Source organism: Mastigoproctus giganteus, chromosome 2, assembly GCF_048544385.1.
Source record: "Mastigoproctus giganteus isolate SK-2022 chromosome 2, ASM4854438v1, whole genome shotgun sequence".
Lineage (NCBI taxonomy): Eukaryota > Metazoa > Arthropoda > Arachnida > Uropygi > Thelyphonidae > Mastigoproctus > Mastigoproctus giganteus.
In genome coordinates, this window is record NC_143576.1 from 110,695,317 (window position 1) to 110,715,297 (window position 19,981).

At 38.3% G+C, this 19,981-nt stretch overlaps 1 protein-coding gene across 1 annotated transcript in view; it reads left to right on the forward strand.

The window, feature by feature from the left end:
- Positions 1 to 19,981, forward strand: part of LOC150089496 (dynein beta chain, ciliary-like) — a 1,205,440-nt gene that overhangs the window by 11,477 nt on the left and 1,173,982 nt on the right. The window contains 1 exon segment of the mRNA XM_090390004.1: positions 14,300 to 14,496. Coding sequence (XP_090246130.1) covers positions 14,300 to 14,496 — 197 coding nt within the window.

The following is a 19,981-nucleotide window of genomic DNA, read 5'->3' on the forward strand; positions in this document are numbered from 1 at the left end:
TGAGCTTCGAGACGTTGCTATAGTATTAAGTGTAAATTAATATGATTTATTTCAATAAATGATTTATTTCAATAAACATTTTAAAACTCTATCACTTGGTGTAACAATATATCTAATTTTTCTTTAAAATCATAGTTAATGTCTAACCAAGTATTTTCTGAAATTTAGAGTTTTCCAGACCTAGGATTAGAGCTTTTGTATAATGTTAGAAAATGAAAGTTGCAGTCAGATTAAAAAATCTGAATTGAAATTGGAAGAATTGAAGTTAACTGCTGAGTATAGTCAGTATTGACAGCAAATTTACAAAAAAGACAGCAATATTACAAAAATAATTTAGACATGCGACTTGTCAGATGGAAATCTTACCATAAAATGCACACACTAGTAAGAGAAATTGAGATTACTATATTTCATTGTTAGAGCAGCTTACAATATATATATTCACTGATATACCATTTTGTAAAGGAAATGTATCGTCCATAAATTGCTTATTCTTACTTGCAGTTCTCTCATCATTTTTCTAACTCTTCCTATTGCTGTAGCATATGGAGAAAGAAGTTTTTCAAAATTGAAATACTTACCAGTTTTAAGATATTTATTTATTACTATTATTATTACTAATAGTTAATTATATTTAATTATTATTATTACTTAATACATTTTTTTGGAATTAGTAATTCATTATTCTGCTTGCCATTGAAAAAGTTTGTTTTTTCACATCTTAAACCAAAGTTTTGTTTTCTAATTGCAATGGATGATTTTACACTTTACAAGTGTTGAAAATCATTCATTACAAGTGAGGGAGGCTGAGTTTGACTTAAACAATAACACCCACTTGATGGGCCCTGCAAACAGCAACTGAGGTTCTGGCTAAGTATAATCAGGACAAGTGTGTGTGTGTGTTGGGGGAAACAAAATAAAACTGTAACTTGTCATTTTTTTTTTTTTTTTTTGTTAGTTGTTGGCACATCGGCTTCTGTGACCATAATACACCTTCCAGAGTTTTTTTGCATTTTACTGTGATCCAAGCCCGACACGGGATTCGAACCCGCGACCTTTGGGTTGCCAGGCAGGCACTTTAGCCATTTGGCTAGCCTAGTCGGCTGTCATTTTGTAACTTTGAGTTTTGAACAGTTTCCTGTGGAAGAATCCAGTGTTATAATATGTCATTGTGGTTTCAGTTTCTCCATCAGAGATTCCAAGTGTGAAGTGCGGAGCAGTAACAAAACTGGAAATTGTGATTTCTTGTTCCATGTTCTCAGTGAGAATCGTTGATCTGACCTACATCTGTAAAGGGATTTTGAATGATTGAAACCAAAATCTTAGTTTGTTTAAGTTGTAAACCCTGAGCTGGGCACATGGGATTGCTAATGTCAGCATGATTCAGTGGCGTTGTGTTCATACTCCGTCCACACAACTGAAACTCCCAGTAGTTGTCAGTGTTTTCTTCGATTTCTCTATTGATAATTCCAGAAATCTCTGTTAGTTATTGTTCAAACAGGAAAAAATGCAGGATTGTCAGTGGTGCTCTCTCTCTCTCTCTCTCTGTGGTTTTCTTTCTTTCTTGTTTATTCCCCTTGACTTATGGCTGTGTTACTTTTCCTATGATAATTATTCTGAATGAGATGATCATCAGGCTAGGACAAAACCTGTGCTCTCGGCAAACCAAGGGCTGTTCTAACACTTGATTGCTGCAGCATTGGGATGTGTTGCGTCTAACGATTAGGATGATCACTGGGCATTGCCCCCCAATCCCCGCTTTTAATCCTTTACTGGTTCGTACTTGTTTCTACTGGTGTATGAGAATATGGGCAGAGAAAGAATGAGACATGATGTAACACATAATAACATTTATTATAACAAAAGAAAACATGTGTACAGACTTGCACTCCATCTAGTTATTTGTGTAAAAGTGTATATATATATATATTTATTGCTTCCAGGTTTCCGTTCATAAAAACAACATGAATCTGTTTGGGATTATAATATTGTATTGGCAAAAACAGCTTAATAGCATACTGGATTCTAGTATCACTGGGTCTGTTCATTCATTAGCGTTATTGTTTGGCACTGGTTTAACAAGCTACAACGTTCACAAAACACTTCAACATAGAACAGAATGATTGGGTAACAGAAGAACCTCAGACAAACTGCTTTTGGTGTTCTTTTTGTCACGCTCTCTTCCATGTTCTCGTTACTTTACACTATCTTACGTCTGTCCTAACGTGAACAGTCTCACTCCCTCTCGTTTCTTATTCCAACAGCACCTTGCTGTAAGATTCCTGTGTACCACCAACCATGTGAGAAATTTCCTTTCATTGTTAAATTAACAAAAATTAAATATTCAGGAAGGAAGCATTGAAATGGTATCTGTTGATGTTGTTTTTGAGGTTTGTATTCACACAAATGAAATAATGGCTTACCGGCTAAAGCACTTGCTCCAGGACAGGTTATGAACCTCCTTCCCTCTGGTGGAAACTAGGGTGTGGTCCTCTCTGAGCCCCGATTCCTTTGCCTCAGCTCCTCCTCCTCGACCGTTCTTAAGGCTGGAACGACACCAACTGCGAACTTTCCCTCCACATTGCCAAGACTCTCGATGTTCGACAACGACAAGACATTCAACTCTGTTCCCGGTCTCCCCGTTGGTGCCTCTCAGAACCCTTTATATACTGCTATTATCTCCTTCTACATCACAGAGACAAAGTCATCCAAGAATGCCCATTTTTACAGTGATGCTACCCTTTTTTTGTAATTGTCCTGCGAAAACAACTGGACATCCCGTCTCTGCTGTAGCAATAAAACCCTTTTTAGTACCCCTGTGGGTGGGGGAACTGAGGCACTCTCCTCTTCTTCTGCTCTGTTGGTGAGAGGCCCACGACAGAGAACTAGAGCGAGGAATTGCGCAATATCTGTACCTACCCACTCTCTCCTTGGAAAATAAGTTTCTCCTCCCTTATTGTATTAAATATAAGTTTCAAATGAATAGAGTTTTATAATTTTGCCCTAAAGATTCCCAAGATATGATTCTAGCGATAGAATAATTAATTAGATCTGCTTGATCGTCGAGACCTGAGAATTCTCAGTCTCACAGGATGCCAGTGTCTCCGATAGTTACACTCTCTGGCACCTTGACATTGAAGCATCTGACTGCTTCATTGTCAATCTAGTACTTGAAGTGTGCAGTGGCTTCAACTTACTGTCTCTGGGGCTTTTGTGTCATTGATCTGCCAGTCAATTGTTGGAGCAGAATTTGCAGTTTGCTCACTAACAGGTCTAAAGTACAGAAGAAGGTGCTTTTATTTTCAAAAAATAATTAAAAATATACATTTTTAATATAAAAAATGGATTTTTAACAGTTGTGTTTATAACAGATTGAACATAAAGGTGGCATCAAACTGAACCATTTTAAATTATTTTCTGCTGATTTTTAATATTGCTCACAAACCCATGTAACATTTCTCTGCACTATTGATTATGGTTTCATATCACAAACTTGCTGCAAGAACTTAATGGATTCTGTCAATGATATACAGGAACTTTGTCATCAGGGACAAAGAGGTGATTCCCTGTTGGATAAGGCAGTGGTTTGTCCACTTCTAGAATATTGTATACAGGTTTGGAAACCTCATTTTGAAAAGAATGTAGATCTGTTGGAAAGGTTATTCTTATCAAGAAAGCTTGGTTCTGTGAATTGCACACTCTGGAAACTAGGCATCTGCATAGTTACCTAACTGAACTGTATAAGACTTTGGAAGGGCTAAGAAAACTGAATGCTGATGGAATCTGCTCCTTCTCAGATGACACAAGTTGAATTTAAATTGAAAAAAAGGATTGTACAATAGCTGTGTTTAATTTGTATTTGGCTAGAGAGTAATTATTGTTGGAATCAACTCCTAATTAGTGTTGTGGAAATTAATAAATAAATAAATATGAATTAAATTTTAAGATTGTTTTGACAAATTATTAGCATTAGTTGAGGCATATGATGCAAGAAAGCAAGCGTATATCAGCCAAAAAAACCCTTCCCATTTCACACATCCGGTCACTCCAAATGTTTGTTTTAGTTCAGCCTTAAATTTATTTAAGCTATCAACCTCCACAACAACAGATGGAAGTCTGTTCTAGCAATCAACTACCGCTGGCCTTTAGCCAGCGGGTAGTTGTCTTATAATGGGGGATTTTAACTTCCCAGATATAGACTGGAACTTGTGGGTTGGTCATTTTTGCTCACCAGCAAGCCTTTGTGGATTTATTTCATGATTGTTTTCTACAGCAGCATGTTAGAGAGTCAACAAGAGGGAGTAACACCCTTGATCTGATAATCAGCAGTGATTATTCATGCATTAAGAATTTACAGATAAAGGAACCACTAGGTGGCAGTGATCGCAGTGTACTGATGTTGGATTTACTAAAAGATATATTACCCATCAGGGTAAAGGGAAGGATTTTTGCTTTCGTAAAGGTGACTAGAGTGATCTCAGGCAGTTTTTAAATTCTATACAGTGGGACCAACTGATGATGTTACCAACAGCAAATTCTAAATGGGAAGCATTCAAGGAAGTAATCTTGGAAGCTACTAGGCTTTTTGTTCCAACTAAGAAATACTGTTCTAGGTTTAGGCCTAAATGGTTGTCAGATGAACCAACGAGACTCGTGGCAGAGAATAAATATGCAATGGGATGCATATAAATTGTCAGGCAATACAGAAGTCTATGGTAGATACAAGCTAGTCTGTAATCAAGTCACAAAGGAGATTACAAGAAATCTTTGGCAAAGGATGCTAAGAAAAATAGCAAGGATTTCTTTACTTATATAAATTCTAAAAGGAAGGGGATGAATCAGATTGGGCCACTTCAATCGATGGTTTGACTCTGATGATCCTGCTCCGATCGCAAACAAACTGAATGAGTTTTTTTCCATGAGGATACATGCATGAGGAGTTATTAAGGAAGGAAAATGCCAGAAGTTTATCAAATTGTAACAGGGTGCTTAATGAATTTGTAATAACAGAGCAAAGTGGAGGAGAAATTGTTGAAGTTGAACATAAGAAAGGCACCTGGAGTGGATGAGATCTATCCAGTTATATTAAAAGAAGCGGCAAAGGAATTAAGAAAACCCTTATCCATAATTATGAGAGCATCCTTGGACTCAGGGAAAGTCTCCACGGACTGAAGATGTGCAAATTTATCCTCAGTTCACAAAGGGGGACCGAAGAGTGAAACGAGTAATTACAGACCTGTTAGTTTGACTTCTGTTCCAGGGAAAATAATGGAGTCACTGGTTAAAGAAGCATTGCAGGATCATCTACACAAGACAGCAGTAATAATTCAGAAACAGCATGGGTTGCTTTGTGAGCACATCATTACTATGATGTGCTCACAAAGCAACCCGAGGCAAAAAATAATTTTGATATCATATACTTGGATTTCGGGAAAGTTTTTGATACTGTTGCACATGGAAGACTACTGTACAAATCGGAGCAGTTATGACATTAAGGGTAAGTTGCTACAATTAAAAAGGATGGTTGAGTGGGAGAAGACAGAGAGTGGTGATCAATGGGGACTGCTCTACGTGGACTAATGTTATTAGTGGTGTCCCTCAATGTTCAGTGTTGGGCCCATTGTTGTTTGGTATACTTATCAATGATATTGATGAAGGTATATCAAGCTTAATGTCAAAGTTTACAGATTATACAAAGGTTGGCAGGGTTGTTAATAACAGTAATGACTGTATGCTGCTGCAACAGGATCTGGAAAAGTTGGATAGATGGGCTGAGAAGTGACAACTGAAGTTTAACGCTGATAAATGCAAAGTACTGCATATGGGTAGCAGTAACCCCAGAGAAATGTACCAACTACGTGGTGTTACACTCAGGATAGCGGAGAATGAAAGAGACCTTGGGGTAATTGTGCAGTCAGATATGAAGTTTTCTGAGCAGTGCAGACTGGCTGCTAGACTAGTTCATGGGGTCTTGTCAATGAGATACAGGAATTTTTTTAGCAGGGATAAGGAGGTGATTATCCACTTGTATAAGGCAATGGTGAAGCCACACCTTAATAGTACTGCGTACAGGTCTGGAAACCTCATTTTATGAAGGATGTTATTGTTGTTGTTGGTTTGATTTATTGGTGCAAGGGCTACTAAGGCTATAATGCACCTATTATAATATTATTTAGTGCAAGCTTAGGAAGGATGTAGATTTGCTAGATCGAGTACAGTGAAGGGCAACAAGACTGGTTAAGGGAACAAAGGGGTGCCCTTATGAAGAAAGGCTTAAGTGCTGCAAATTGTAGCTTCTGGAGACTATGCACCTGCAAGATGATCTCATTATGGTGTATAAGGTCTTGAATGGATTGAGCAGGCTCAATGCCGGGGAGGGGGGGATTCTTCCTCCTCTTACTCAGATTACAAACCTGAGTCTGCATAGATTCAAACTGAGGAAACACAGTTGTGGAGTAGATGTGAAAAAATAATAATTACAATATTATTTAGTACAAGCTTAGTAAGCATGTAGATTTGCTAGATCGAGTACAGTGAAGGGCAACAAGACTGGTTAAGGGAACAAAGGGGGTGCCCCCTTATGAAGAAAGGTTTAAGTGCAGCAATTTGCAGCTTCTGGAGACTAGGCACCTGTGAGGCGATCTCATTAAGGTGTATAAGGCTTTGAATGGATTGAGCAGGCTCAATGCTGAGGGGATTCTTCCTCCTCTAATTCAGTTTACAAACCTGAGGGTGCATAGATTCAAACTGAGGAAACACAGTTGTGGAATAGATGTGCGAAGGTTTGCCTTTTGCCAGTGGGTAGTTGATTGCTGGAACAAACTTCCATCTGTTGTTGTGGAAGTTAATAGCTTAAGTTACCATCCAAACTGGAGTCCGCCAAGGGGATGTAGCCTCCCCGTTGCTTTTCAACATCGTGGTCGACGCCATTATGAGGCAAGCATTCAGAAACAGACAGGGCATACAATATGACAAGGATCACTATGTGACTGACCTGATGTTTGCTGATGATAGTGCTATCCTTGCCGGTAACGACGCTGAAGCCACGGAAATCCTCTACGACATTGCCCGCATTGCCCGGCCATACGGTTTGAAGATCAATGCTGGTAAGACAAAGGCCCTGACAACAGATGGGTCGCAAGCCACCATCTATCTCGAAGGCGTCCAGATCGAGCAAGTGCAGGACTTTAAATACCTTGGGTCGCTGGTCCAGGAGAAGAAAGTTGCATCCACCATGGAAATTCACAGCAGAATTGGACAGGCGGCCACTGCGTTCGCCTCGCTCAAATGGTGTCTGTGGAAGAGGACCAACATTTCCACAAAGACTAAAATCCGCCCATTCTTCTTTACGGATCGGAAACATGGATTTGTCTCAAGTTAGATTTGAACAAACTTGAGGTATTCCAAATGCGATGCCTGCGGCAGATCTTGGGCATCTCTCTTCGCGACCGCATCACTAATGATACCATCCGCGCCAGATGCCAACAGCAACCAACCATTGCCGACCAAATCCAGAAGCGAAGGCTCAGATGGTTTGGCCACGTATGTAGAATGGGCACGAACAGAATACCATCCACACTCCTTTGGAGACAACGACCCACCCAATGGAGCATCCAACGGACCGCGCCTAGGAAAACGTGGGCCAAGCAAGTGGAAGATGACTTGAAGAGCCGACGTCTTGACCTTAACCAGGCCAGGACTGAAGCCATGGATCGTAAGGTATGGAAGAACATCACAGAGCAAGTCCGAAACCCTGCGGCACCTACAGCAGCATACTGGTTGCGTGGCCAACCGCCTCCCCCAGCTGCCAGCTAAGGACCAAAGAAGAAGAAGAAGAAATAGCTTAAATAAATTCAAGGCAGAACTAGACAAACATTTGGAATGAATGGATCAGTGAAATGGGAAGAATTGTTTTTTTTTTTTTTTTTTTTTTTGGCTGATGCTGTATAAGCTTGCTTTCTTGCATCATGTGCCTCTACTAATGCTAATGCAAAAAGGCAAATTTCCTCACGTCTATTCTACAACTGTCTTTCCTCAATTTGAATGTATGCCCCCCCTTAGGTTCTTAATCTGAGCAAGCAGAAGTATCCCATCAGCATTGAGCCTGATCAAACCATTCAAGGTTTTATACACCTCAATCAGATCACCTCGCAGGTGCCTAGTCTCCAGATGCTGCAACTTGCAGAACTTAAGCCTTTCTTTGTAAGCACACACCCCTTTGTTCCTCTCACCAATCTTGTTGAGATTCCTGACCATTGCGTTATACAAAAGGATATAATTGGAAGGAATGGGTAAATGAATTTTTTGGGTGGTGCTGTATAAGCTTTGCTTCCTTGCATTGTGTTGTCACTTCTAATATTAATAATACTATTTTTAGTATTGTTATCACTTTATTGTATTAGATTTGTTACTTAGACAAATACATTTTCACTGCATTTTATAGTCACACATTAAGTATGACCTTGTTAAAACTTTACAAGTTTTGTAAGATCTAGGGTCAAGGTTAGGGTATTCACTTACTTTCTACGTCCATTACCATAGTTTATGCTTTTAGGACAACAGGAAAACTGCCCTTCAGTTTTATCTGTAGGAGTTTGCCTTATTTGTATTAAGTAAGTAAAATATTTTATGAATTATTTGGAAACAAGAAAAAGCAGGAAAAGGAAATTTCAGGTGGTGGCTGAGTCAGTCAGTACTGGGCAAAAATGTGGGTTTTTGTCTCTGATTTCATACCACAATTCAAGCAACTAATCTTAGAATATATATAATTTTTAAAATTGAGACAATGATGCTTCATTGGGTGACAACTTCCATTGCCATGTTGGATTTTAGTCATCTGTGAATCATAGCATTTAAGTGAGAGTTATTGTTACTAAATAAATAAATGAATCGGTGAATTTTTCAAGGTTGCACCATTTTAAACAGTTACTCTTTAGTAGAACTACTGCATTTTCCTATTATTTTTCAGATAAGGTGCAAAATGCAAGGTGCTTTTTGGAATTGAAGAATCTTTTCAGTTAATTTTATTAACTTGTGTGGCAAGCCATTTCAAATTGAATGTATTTTCTTGGTGATCTGTGTAATCTGAAAGTTTACAGTTTGGTATTTTGAATATTCAGTTTAAAAAATTAGTAATCACTGAGGTATTTGTTAGAAGTGAATTCATCATTATATGAAGAACAAAAAAATCTCCAGGCCCCTGGGAACATAGCAATTGAACTTATTAAATATGAACCACTAAGTTTAATCGATCTGATTGCACAGCTGTTCAACAGATGTGTACAGCTAAGAAAACCACAAAAGGAATAGAAAATTAACTATATATCATCCATTTATAAAAAAAGGAAATAGGCAAGATCCTGGGAACTGGCCTAAATGTGAATTGCACTATGTTCAGATTGTACTCTAAGGTGCTTCAGTTAAAATTATGAGAGGAGGTAAAAGATAAGATTAATGAAGAACAAAGTGGATTTAGGTCCAGTTGTGTGGACAATTTGTTTATTCTGCAGAAACTAGTGGAGAAAATAAGAGCAAGGAATAAAGATACCTACTTTGCCTTCATTGATCTAGAAAAGGCTTATGACTCGGTGCCAAGAAATTAATTAAGTGAAGCCCTACAGCAAATGTCAACTGATCCAGAACTTGTTGAACTGATTAGGGAATTATACGATAACAACATGGCATTTACTAAAGTTGTAAAGTCTCTATCTAACCCAATCTATCCAACAAAGGGGCCGAGGCAAGGCTGTAGCTTATCACCTTTATTGTTTAACGTTTTCTTGGAATGCGCCTTGCAAGAATGGAAAAAAAGCCGTTGTGCAACGGGAGTACCAATTAATGACAGATATTTATGGAATCTCAATTTTGCCGATAATCAGGTCATAGCACAAGAAGCATATGATTTCGAATTTTATGTTAAGAAAACTGCATCTTACATATAACCAATGGGACTTCAATATCAGTTTCACAAAAACAGAATTTCTACGCACAGCAGAGTATCTAGACGAATTACAAGTCACACAATCTATACATCTAAAACCTGTTGACTTAGCATTAGTAGAGGCATATGATGCAAGAAAGCAAGCTTATATAGCATCATCCAAAAAAAAAAAAACCCTTCCTATTTCACCCATCCATTCATTCCAAATGTTTGTCTAGTTCTGCCTTGAACTTATTTAAGCTGTTGACCTTCACTACAACAGATGGAAGTTTGCTCCAACTATCAACCACCCACTGGCTAAAGGCAAATTTCTGCATATCTATTCTACAATTTTCTTTTCTCGATTTAAATTTATGTAACCTCAGGTGAGTAATCTGAGCAAGAGGAAGAATTCCATCAGCATTGAGCTTGCTCAAACCATTAAAAGCATCATACACTTTAATTAGATCACCTCGCAGGTGTCTCATCTCCAGAAGCTGCAATTTGCAGGACTTGAGCCTTTCTTGGTAAGCAACCCTTTGTTCGACTCACCAATCTCATTGCCCTTCTCTGTACTCATTTCAGCAGCTTACATCTTTCCTAAAATGAGGCTTCCATTTTAGGCAAGGTGTGGCCTGACCATTGCCTTATACAAGGGGACAATCACCACCTTATACCTCCTAGCAAAATTGCTGAATATAATTGATAAGACACCATGAGCTGCTCTTGCTGCCTGTCTGCACTGCTCAGAAAATTTCATATCTGACTGCACAAATACCCCCAGGTACTTTTCATTCTTGCCACTACTCTGAGTGTAGTGCCACCCAGTTGATATGTTACTCTGGGGGGTACTGCTAATCTGCCAACCTTCGTATCATCTGCAAACTTAGACATTAACCCTAATATACCTTCATTGATATCATTGATAAATACCGAAAACAACAATGGGCCCAACACCAAACCCTGGGGGGGGACTCCACTAATAACATTAGTCCACGAAGTGCAGTGCCCATTGATTACCACTCTCTGTCTTCTCCCACTCAACCATCCTTTTATCCATTGTAGTAACTTGCCCTTAATGCCACACTGCTCCAATTTGTACAGTTGTCTTCCATGTGCAGAAGTATCAAAAGCTTTCCTAAAATCCAAGTATATGATATCAAAATTATTTTTTGCATTCAGTTCCTCTGTGACCACATCATAGTATCCAATCAAATTAGTCAGATAATGCTTCCCCTTAATAAACTCATGTTGTGTCTGAACTATAACTGCAGTCTTGTCTATGTGATCGATATATCTAAAAAATTAGATGCTCAGATTGTACTCTAAGGTGCTTCAATTAAAATTATGAGAGGAGGTAAAAGATAAGATTGGTGAAGAACAGTCTTGTCTAGGTGATTCTAAATTGCTTCTTTAACCAGTGCCTCCATTAATTTCCCTGGAACAGAATTTAAACTTACAGGGCTAAGGTAAAGAAAGCCCACACGAGAAGCACGCAAAAGTTCGATGAAATTTACATGTAAAAGTACTTTGTCATAACGGCATTTGTATTGTTGCTCGCTTGGTAAACAGATGGTAGGTGTTATCAGTCTGGAGTAGAAGTTGAATCCCAGGGAGTTTGAAACCCTCCCGAAGTGGAGGTGGGGGTAACCTGACCTTTTTTCTTTAGAATCACTAATTGAATCATGAACAGAGTCATATTGGAAGTTCTGGCATCGTAAAAAATGTTCGTAATGTAGTTTCACCGGTAAACATTTTCAAAGTTTGAGAAGCCCACATGAGAAGCCCTTGCTTCTCATATGGGCTTCCTATACCTTTGCCTTTTTTTCTTAATAAACAATTTATCCACTAGTCCACCAGTGATTCTAAAGAAAAAAGGTCAGGTTATCCCCTCCACTTCAGAAGGGTTTTAATCTTTCATGGGATTCAATTTCTACTCCTGACCGGTAACACCCACTTTGTTTCCTGAGCGAGCAACAATACAAATGTCTTTACGACAAAGTACTTTTACTGGTAAATTTCATCGAACTTTTGCATGCTTCTCGTGTGGACTTTCTTTACCTTCGCCACTAACAGTTCTGTAATTACTCATGTCAACCTTTTAATCCCCCTTTGTGAACTGGGGACACATTTGCATATCTCCGGTCCATGGAAACCTCCCCTGAGTTCAAGGAAGCTCCATAATTATGGCTAAGGGTTTGCTAACTTCCTTTGCTGCTTCCTTTAATATAACCAGATAGATCCCATCCACTCCAGGAACATTTCTTATATTCAGTTTCAACAATTTTTCTTCCACTTTGCCCTCAGTTATTATAAAATCATTTAGCTCCCTGGCAGAGTTTGATAAACTTCTGGCATTCACCTTCCTGAATAACTCCTCATGAGTGAATGTAGATAAAAAATTCTCATTCAGTTTGTCAGCTACCTCAGCAGGTGCATCAAGAATCGAACCATTGATGTGAAGAATTCTTCGTTATTTTTTTTGCATCATTTGCCAAAGATTTCTCATAATCTTCTGCCTTTGCTTGCCTAACTTCCTTTGTGACTTGATTACAGACTATCTTATATCTACCATACATATCTGTGTCTCCTGATAATTTATATGCATCCCATGCATTTTTTTCTCTGCCACATGTCTACTAAGTTGTCTGGCTTCCATTTAGGCCTAAACCTTGGATAGTATTTTTTATTTGGTAAGAAAAGCCTAGTAGCGTCCAAGGTTAATATCTTGAATTACTCCCATTTAGAATTTGCTGTTGATAACATCATCAGTTAGTCCCACTGTATAGAATTGAAAAAATCTCTGAGACCACTGTAGTCACCTTAACGAAAACAAAAATCCTTCTCTTTACTCCTGATGGTAATTACATCTTTAAGTAAATCCGACATCAGTACATTTTGATCACTGCCACCTAGTGGTTCTTTTATCTGCAGATGCCTAATGCATGAAGAATCACTGCTGATAATTAGATCAAGAGTATTATTCCCTCTGGTTGCCTCTCGAACATGCTGCTGTAGAAAATCCAATAAATCTGCAAAAGTCTTGCCAGTGTGAGAGTGATCAATTCACAAGCTCCACTCTATATCTGGGAAGTTAAAATCCCCTATTATAAGACAGTCTGATTTACTGGCTTACTCTATTTCTCTGTACAGTTATTCATTGTACTCATCAGGGTCATTAGGCCTATAATACACTCCTACTCTCAACTTAGTTTTCCCAGTGCTTATGTCACTCTAATCTGACTCAACACTGCATTGCCCATCCATGTCAACAGGATGCACTCCCTTAGATTTTGTTTCTTAACTAACAGCATCACCCCTCCTCCCCTTCTGTCTTGTCTACCCTTTCTGTATAAATTGTACTCCCCAAATTCCAATTCTGCATTCCTTATATCTGTGTGACACTGTCTCAGATATCCCAATAACATCAGCCTTTGATGTCTTCACCAGCACCTCAAATTCATCAAATTTATTTACATACTCCTAGCATTGGTGTACATGCCAATATACATGCCCCTATTCTTAGATTTCTTCAAGTATCTTGGCTGTATTATAACTAAGGAAGAACTGGGGAAAGCGGAAGTTAGCACACAAATTCACCAAAGTAGGAAGATTCTTTGTGTCCTCAATACTATCTGGTGGGACAACAGTATCTTCCTTAGAACAAAAAAAGATATCGGGCAGTCTTTAATGGAATTGGTACTTTGCTATGGATGTGAGGTGTGGACACTGAAGAGGGTGACAAAAAGAAGCTTAGGGCCCTAGAAATGGACTTCCTTCATTGAAGTGCTAGAGTTTTCAAACTTGAGAGAGTTATGAACAAGTAAATTAGAAGGCACTTTCACTCAGATGTAGATACTATAAAGCGAATTGAAAATAGAAGGCTGAGATGGTTTGGACATCATCTATGCAAGAATGAAGAGAGATGGCCTAAAATTTTATATGAGTGGATACTACAAGGAAAGAGAAGACGAGGATGCCCTAGAAAATCATGGAAGGAGGATGCAATATCAGCTATGTGAGAGAGAGAGAGAGAGAGAGAGAGAGAGAGAGAAGAATTTGAAAGTTGAAGATGCCAAGTCCGGTGACATTGGAAAATGGGAACGACAAGGCGATGATCTGTCATATAAAGTCGAACATAGATAGACAGAAATCATCGTTATATCGAACAATCTATGGTTTTTTTTAAGTCATAACAGTGAATAGACCATGTTTGCCAAGTCAGAATAATTCATAAAAATTAATATTTTTCAGACTTAAAATGCTATTAATTCCTTTATGTTATTAGATGACTTTGTATTATAACATATCCATTTTAATAGGTAAACTTTTTGAATTTATATATGTTTCATATTTTATCATGTTTGTTTTTCATACAAGGGGATGATTTCAGTTTTATGCAACTCCGAATTCCATAGAGAGTGGTCACAAGTAGTTACACAGGATGTATCACGTAATGTTCAGAAATTTAAAAGTAGTGTTTCCAAAGCAGTAGCACATCACAGAGGAAAAATTGTCCTTCCTATTCCCATGGAAAGTGATCAGTTACAACAGTACTGTAAACCTGATGTTCTTCAGTAAGTTTTGGTTTTATTATGATCACCATTATTTTTTAACTTATAAAGAAACTTAAAACATACTCTTAAAAAATATGTGTAATTAAGCAAGGAATTACTTAAAATTTCGTTAAATATTCTCATTGTCAGAAATAAATTGTCTTCAAATTAGTATATAATAAAAACAGGAATCAATTGAAATTACAATTGATATTGATCTACTTCATCACAAGGAAGTGTGATAGAAGGTTGAGAAAGCACTGCACCAAGATGTAAATCATCTTTGTTTGTTCTGTCTATAGTGTTCCAACTAAAAGCAGTGATTGCATTAACTAGAACATAACACATAAAGCAGATAAGCATTAGCATTAGAAGAAGCATACGATGCAAGAAAGCAAGCTTATACAGCATCAGCCAGAAAAAAACGCTCAAATTTCACCCCTCTGTTCGTTCCAAATACATGTCCAGCTCAGCCTTAAGTATATTTAGGCTATCAACTTCCACAACAAAACATGGAAGTCTGTTCCACTAATTAGTATTGTATTAGGCAAACTTCTGCACATCTATTCTACAACTGTCTTTCGTCAATTTGAATATATGCCCCCTTAGGTTCTTAATTTTGCTGGAACAGAAGTTAAACTAACAGGTCTATAATTACTTGTGTTGTACTTTGATCCTCCTTAGTGAATTGAGGTCACATTTGCACATCTTCAGTCCATGGGTACCTCCCCTGAGTCCAAAGAAGCTCTCATAATTATGGCTAAGGGTTTGCTTACTTCCTTTGCTGCCTCCTTTAATATAACTGGATAGATCCTGTCCACCCTGTGCTTTTTTATGTTTATTGTCAACAATTTCTCCTTCACTTTCCTCTCAGTTATTACAAAATCATGTAGCTCACTGCTAGAGTTTAAATAACCTCTGGCATTCCCCTCCCTGAATAACTCCTCATGGGTGAATATAGATGTGAAATACTCATTTAGTTTGTTAGCCACCTGAGCAGGATCATCAACAGTTGAACCAACAATATCCAGTGGACCAAGCTGATTCATCCCTTTCCTTCTAGAGTTTACATAGGTAAAGAACTCTTTGCTTTTTTTCTTTGCATCCTTTGCCAAGGATTTCTCATAATCTGCATTTGCTTGCCTAATCTCCTTTGTGACTTGGTTACAGACCAGCTTATATCTATCATAGGCTTCCATGTCACCCATTAATTTATATGTATCTCATGCATTTTTCTTCTCTGCTACATGTCTCATTAGTTCATCTGACATCAATTAAGGCCTAAACCTTGAACAATATTTCTTAGTTAGTATGGAAAGCCTAGTAGCTTCCAAGATAAATTCTTTGAATGTGAATTTGCTGTTGGTAACATCATCAGTTGGTCCCACAGTATAGAATTTAAATACTGTCTCAGACCACCATAGTCACCTTTACAAAAGCAAAAACCCTTCCCTTTATCCCTGATGGTAGTTACCTCTTTGAGTAAATCCCACTTCAGCACACTGTGATCACTGCCACCTAGTGGTTCCTTTATCTGCAGATTCTTAATGCATGAAGAATCACTACTAATAACCAGATCAAGAGTATTACTCCCTCTAGTTTCCTCCCGAACATGCTGATGTAGAAAACAATCATCCAATAAATCCACAAAAGCCTTGCTAGTGTGTGAGTGACCAACTCACAAATTCCAGTCAATATCTGGGAAATTAAAATCTCCCATTATAAGACACTCTGATTTACTGGCCCACTCTATTTCCCTGTACAGTTCCCTATTATACTCATCAGAGTCATTAGGCCTATAACACACTCCTACTCAATTTTTATCTCCCATGCTTATATCACCAAACTGACTCGACACTGCACTGTCAGCGATGTCGACTGGCTTCACTTCCTTGAATTTTATGTGTTTCTTAACTAACAGTATAACCCCTCCTCCCTTCCTATCTTGTCTATCCTTCCTGTACACATTGTACTCTCCAAATTCCAGTTCTGGATTCCTTATATCTGTGTGACACCATGTCTCTGATATCCCAACAATATCTGCCTTTGATGTTTTGAGCAATACCTCAAATTCATCAAATTTATTGCAACTTGTTTTCCTGGCTGCTGCTCATTCCAATAGAAGCAGTGCAAGAATCACTTTCACCTCTGCCAGTGGCTGCTGTTAATCTATTAGTCCTTGTATCCCCCCCCCCCCAAGCTAGCAGTTTTCCGACCCACCTAACACTGGCTCGAAAGCATCACCAAATATTCTTGCACCCTTTCTATTTAAGTTTATCCCATCCCTGTAGAAGCAGTCTCTCCTGTTAAAAAGTACAGACCAGGCGGAAAAAAATTCTACCCCTTGAGCCTTGCACAATCTTTCCAGGGCCAAATTGATCAACAAGGCTCTCATCATATACTCCCTCCTATCGTGTCTGGGCAGAATTGCAGACACTTTCATGACATGAAGTGGGATTTACTCAAAGAGGTAACTACCATCAGGGATAAAGGGAAGGGTTTTTGCTTTTGTAAAGGTGACTATGGTGGTCTGAGACAGTATTTAAATTCTATACTGTGGGACCAACTGATGATGTTACCAACAGCAAATTCACATTCAAAGAATTTATCTTGGAAGCTACTAGGCTTTCCATACTAATTAAGTAATATTGTTCAAGGTTTAGGCCTAAAAGTGTCTGCAATTCAACCTTAATTCACGACTTTTTTTCAACAGTGACCTGTAGTAGTTAAGTAATTCTGCCGATAATGATTTGGTGGGTTGGAAAACTGCTAGGTTGGGGCGGATTCACAGAATAATAGATTAACGTTAGCCACAGGCAGAGGTGAAAGTGATTCTTGCACTGCTTCTATTAGAATAAGCAGCAGCCTGCAAAGCAAGATACTGGGGATTTCAAGGGCTGCTGGGAGTCATCATGGAACCAGTAAATACATGGGTTGTGTTAGGAATAAGAATAGGTGTATGTATACTTGCATTATGAATCAACAGGGATTACCTTTATTTTAGATATAGGAAGCTTCTTTTCCAACCAACTCTCCTAGTCCAACTCGCTAATAATTCTTGGGGAAGGCGATATCAATTTTGCAAAACATGTGGGACATCTTCCCCACTGTCGGAACCGTAGTGTTCAGACCGTATGGTCTCAACAATGAGCGCTCAGTATACTTGCATGTACACCAATGCTAGTAGTATAGTAAATAAATTTAATGAATTCGAGGTACTGGTCAAAACATCAAAGGCAGATATTGTTGGAATATCAGAGATGTGTCACACAGATATAAGCAGTGCAGAATTGGAATTTGGGGGGTACAATGTGTATAGAAAGGATAGACAGGATAAGAAGAGAGAGAGGGGGTTATGCTATTAGTTAAGAAATACATAAAATCTAAGGAAGTGCTTGCAGTTCACATGAGTGGGCAGTGCAATGTTGAGTCAGTTTGGTGTGATATAAACACTGGGAAAGGAAAATGAGAATAGGTGTGTGTTATAGGCCTAATGAATCTGATGAATATAATGAGTAATTGTGCAGAGAAATAGATTGGGCCAATAAATCAGAATGTCTTATAATGGGGGATTTTAACAAGAGGTGTATTGCTAAAAAAAATAGTACCGGAATGCTCTTCGTAAAAAAACATAGTACCGGAACGTTTAATCTCCAGAAGACTATATGATAACCCCACATCGACTGTACAGTAACTGAATCAGACTTCGACTCACGGTTCATAGAACAACCAGTTCTAGCATTCAGCTCATGGTGAATCAAAATGCTGTGTTTGCACGCATCACCGTATATCTCATTCATTAGATCTCTTTATCTAACACATTGTACTTTAGTAAGAAATGTTCAAGTTTCATTGCTAAATTTATAATTTTGTTTTTAAATAAATTTTTAAAAAATCTATTAATTTTAAGATTACTATGAATATATATTCTTAGTAGCAATTAGGTATTTCTCATTCCCCTTTGATTATGCTATTTTTTCATAATATTAGGTATATAAATTTAATGATTTTCTATTATGACATTTAGAAAAAAGTATCGAAATGTTGTTCTGGCCCGAATACACCACTGATTTTCCCTCTCCAGATTTTGTGGATTTATTGCCATGTTTTCTACAGCAACATGTTCAAGAGGCTACCAGAGGGAGTAACACTCTTGGACTGATTATCAGCAGTGATTTTTCATGTCTTCAGAATCAGCAGGTAAAGGAACCACTAGATGGCAGTGATCACAGTGTACTGGTGTGGGACAGTGAATTCAACTTATGTTACCAACGGTGAATTCTAAATGGGAAGACTTCGGGGACATAATCATGGGGGTACTAGGCTTTTCATACCAACTAAGAAATACTGTTCAAGGTTTAGGCCTAAATGGATACCAGATGAATTAATGTGGCTCGTGGCAGAGAAGAAAAATGCATGGGATGCATAGAAATTATCAGGCGACATAGAAGCCTATGGTAGATATAAGCTTGTCTGTAATCAAGTCACAAAGGAGGTTAGGCAAGCGAAAGCAGATTATAAGAAATCTTTGACAAATGATGCAAAGAAAAACAGCAAAGAGTTCTTTAATTATGTAAACTCTAGAAGGAAAGGGATGAATCAGATCGGACCACTTAACATAGATGGGTTGACTATTCGTGATCATGCTCAGGTAGCTCTTAAACTGAATGAGTATTTTAACATGTACATTCACACATGAGGAGTTATTCAATGAGGGGAATGCCAGAAGTTTATCAAACACTAACAGGAAGCTAAGTGATTTTGTAATAACTGAGAGCAAAGTGGAGGAGAAATTGTTGAAGTTAAACATAAGGAAGGCACCTGTGGTGGATGGGATCTATCCAGTTATATTAAAGGAGACAGCAAAGGAAGTAAGCAAACCCTTAGCCATAATTATGGGAGCCTCCTTCGACTCAGAGGATGTCCCCATGGACTGGAGATGTGCAAATGTGTACCCAATTCACAAAGGGTACACTGTAATTACAGACCTGTTAGTCTAACTTCTGTTCCAGGCGAAATAATGGAGTCACTGGTTAAGGAAGCGATGCAGGATCATCTAGACAAGACTGCAGTTATAGTGCAGACACAGCATGGGTTTATTAAGGGGAAATCTTGTCTGACAAATTTGATTGGATACTATGATGTGGTCACAAAGGAATTGGATGCAAAGAATAATTTTGATAACATATACTTGGATTTTAGGAAAGCTTTTGATACTGTGGCACATGGAAGGCTATTGTACAAATTGGAGCAGTATGGCATTAAGTCTCATTTTAGGAAAGACGTAGATCTGCTTGAACGAGTATAGAGAAGGGCAACGAGATTGGTGAGTGGAATAAAAGATTGCTGTTACCAAGAAAGGCTGAAGTTCTGCAGATTGCAGCTTTTGGAGATTAGGCACCTGCAAGGTGATCTAATTGAGGTGTGTAAGGCCTTGAATGGATTGAGCAAGCTCAATTCTAATGGGATTCTTTCTCTTGCTTAGATTACTCACCTGAGGTGGCAT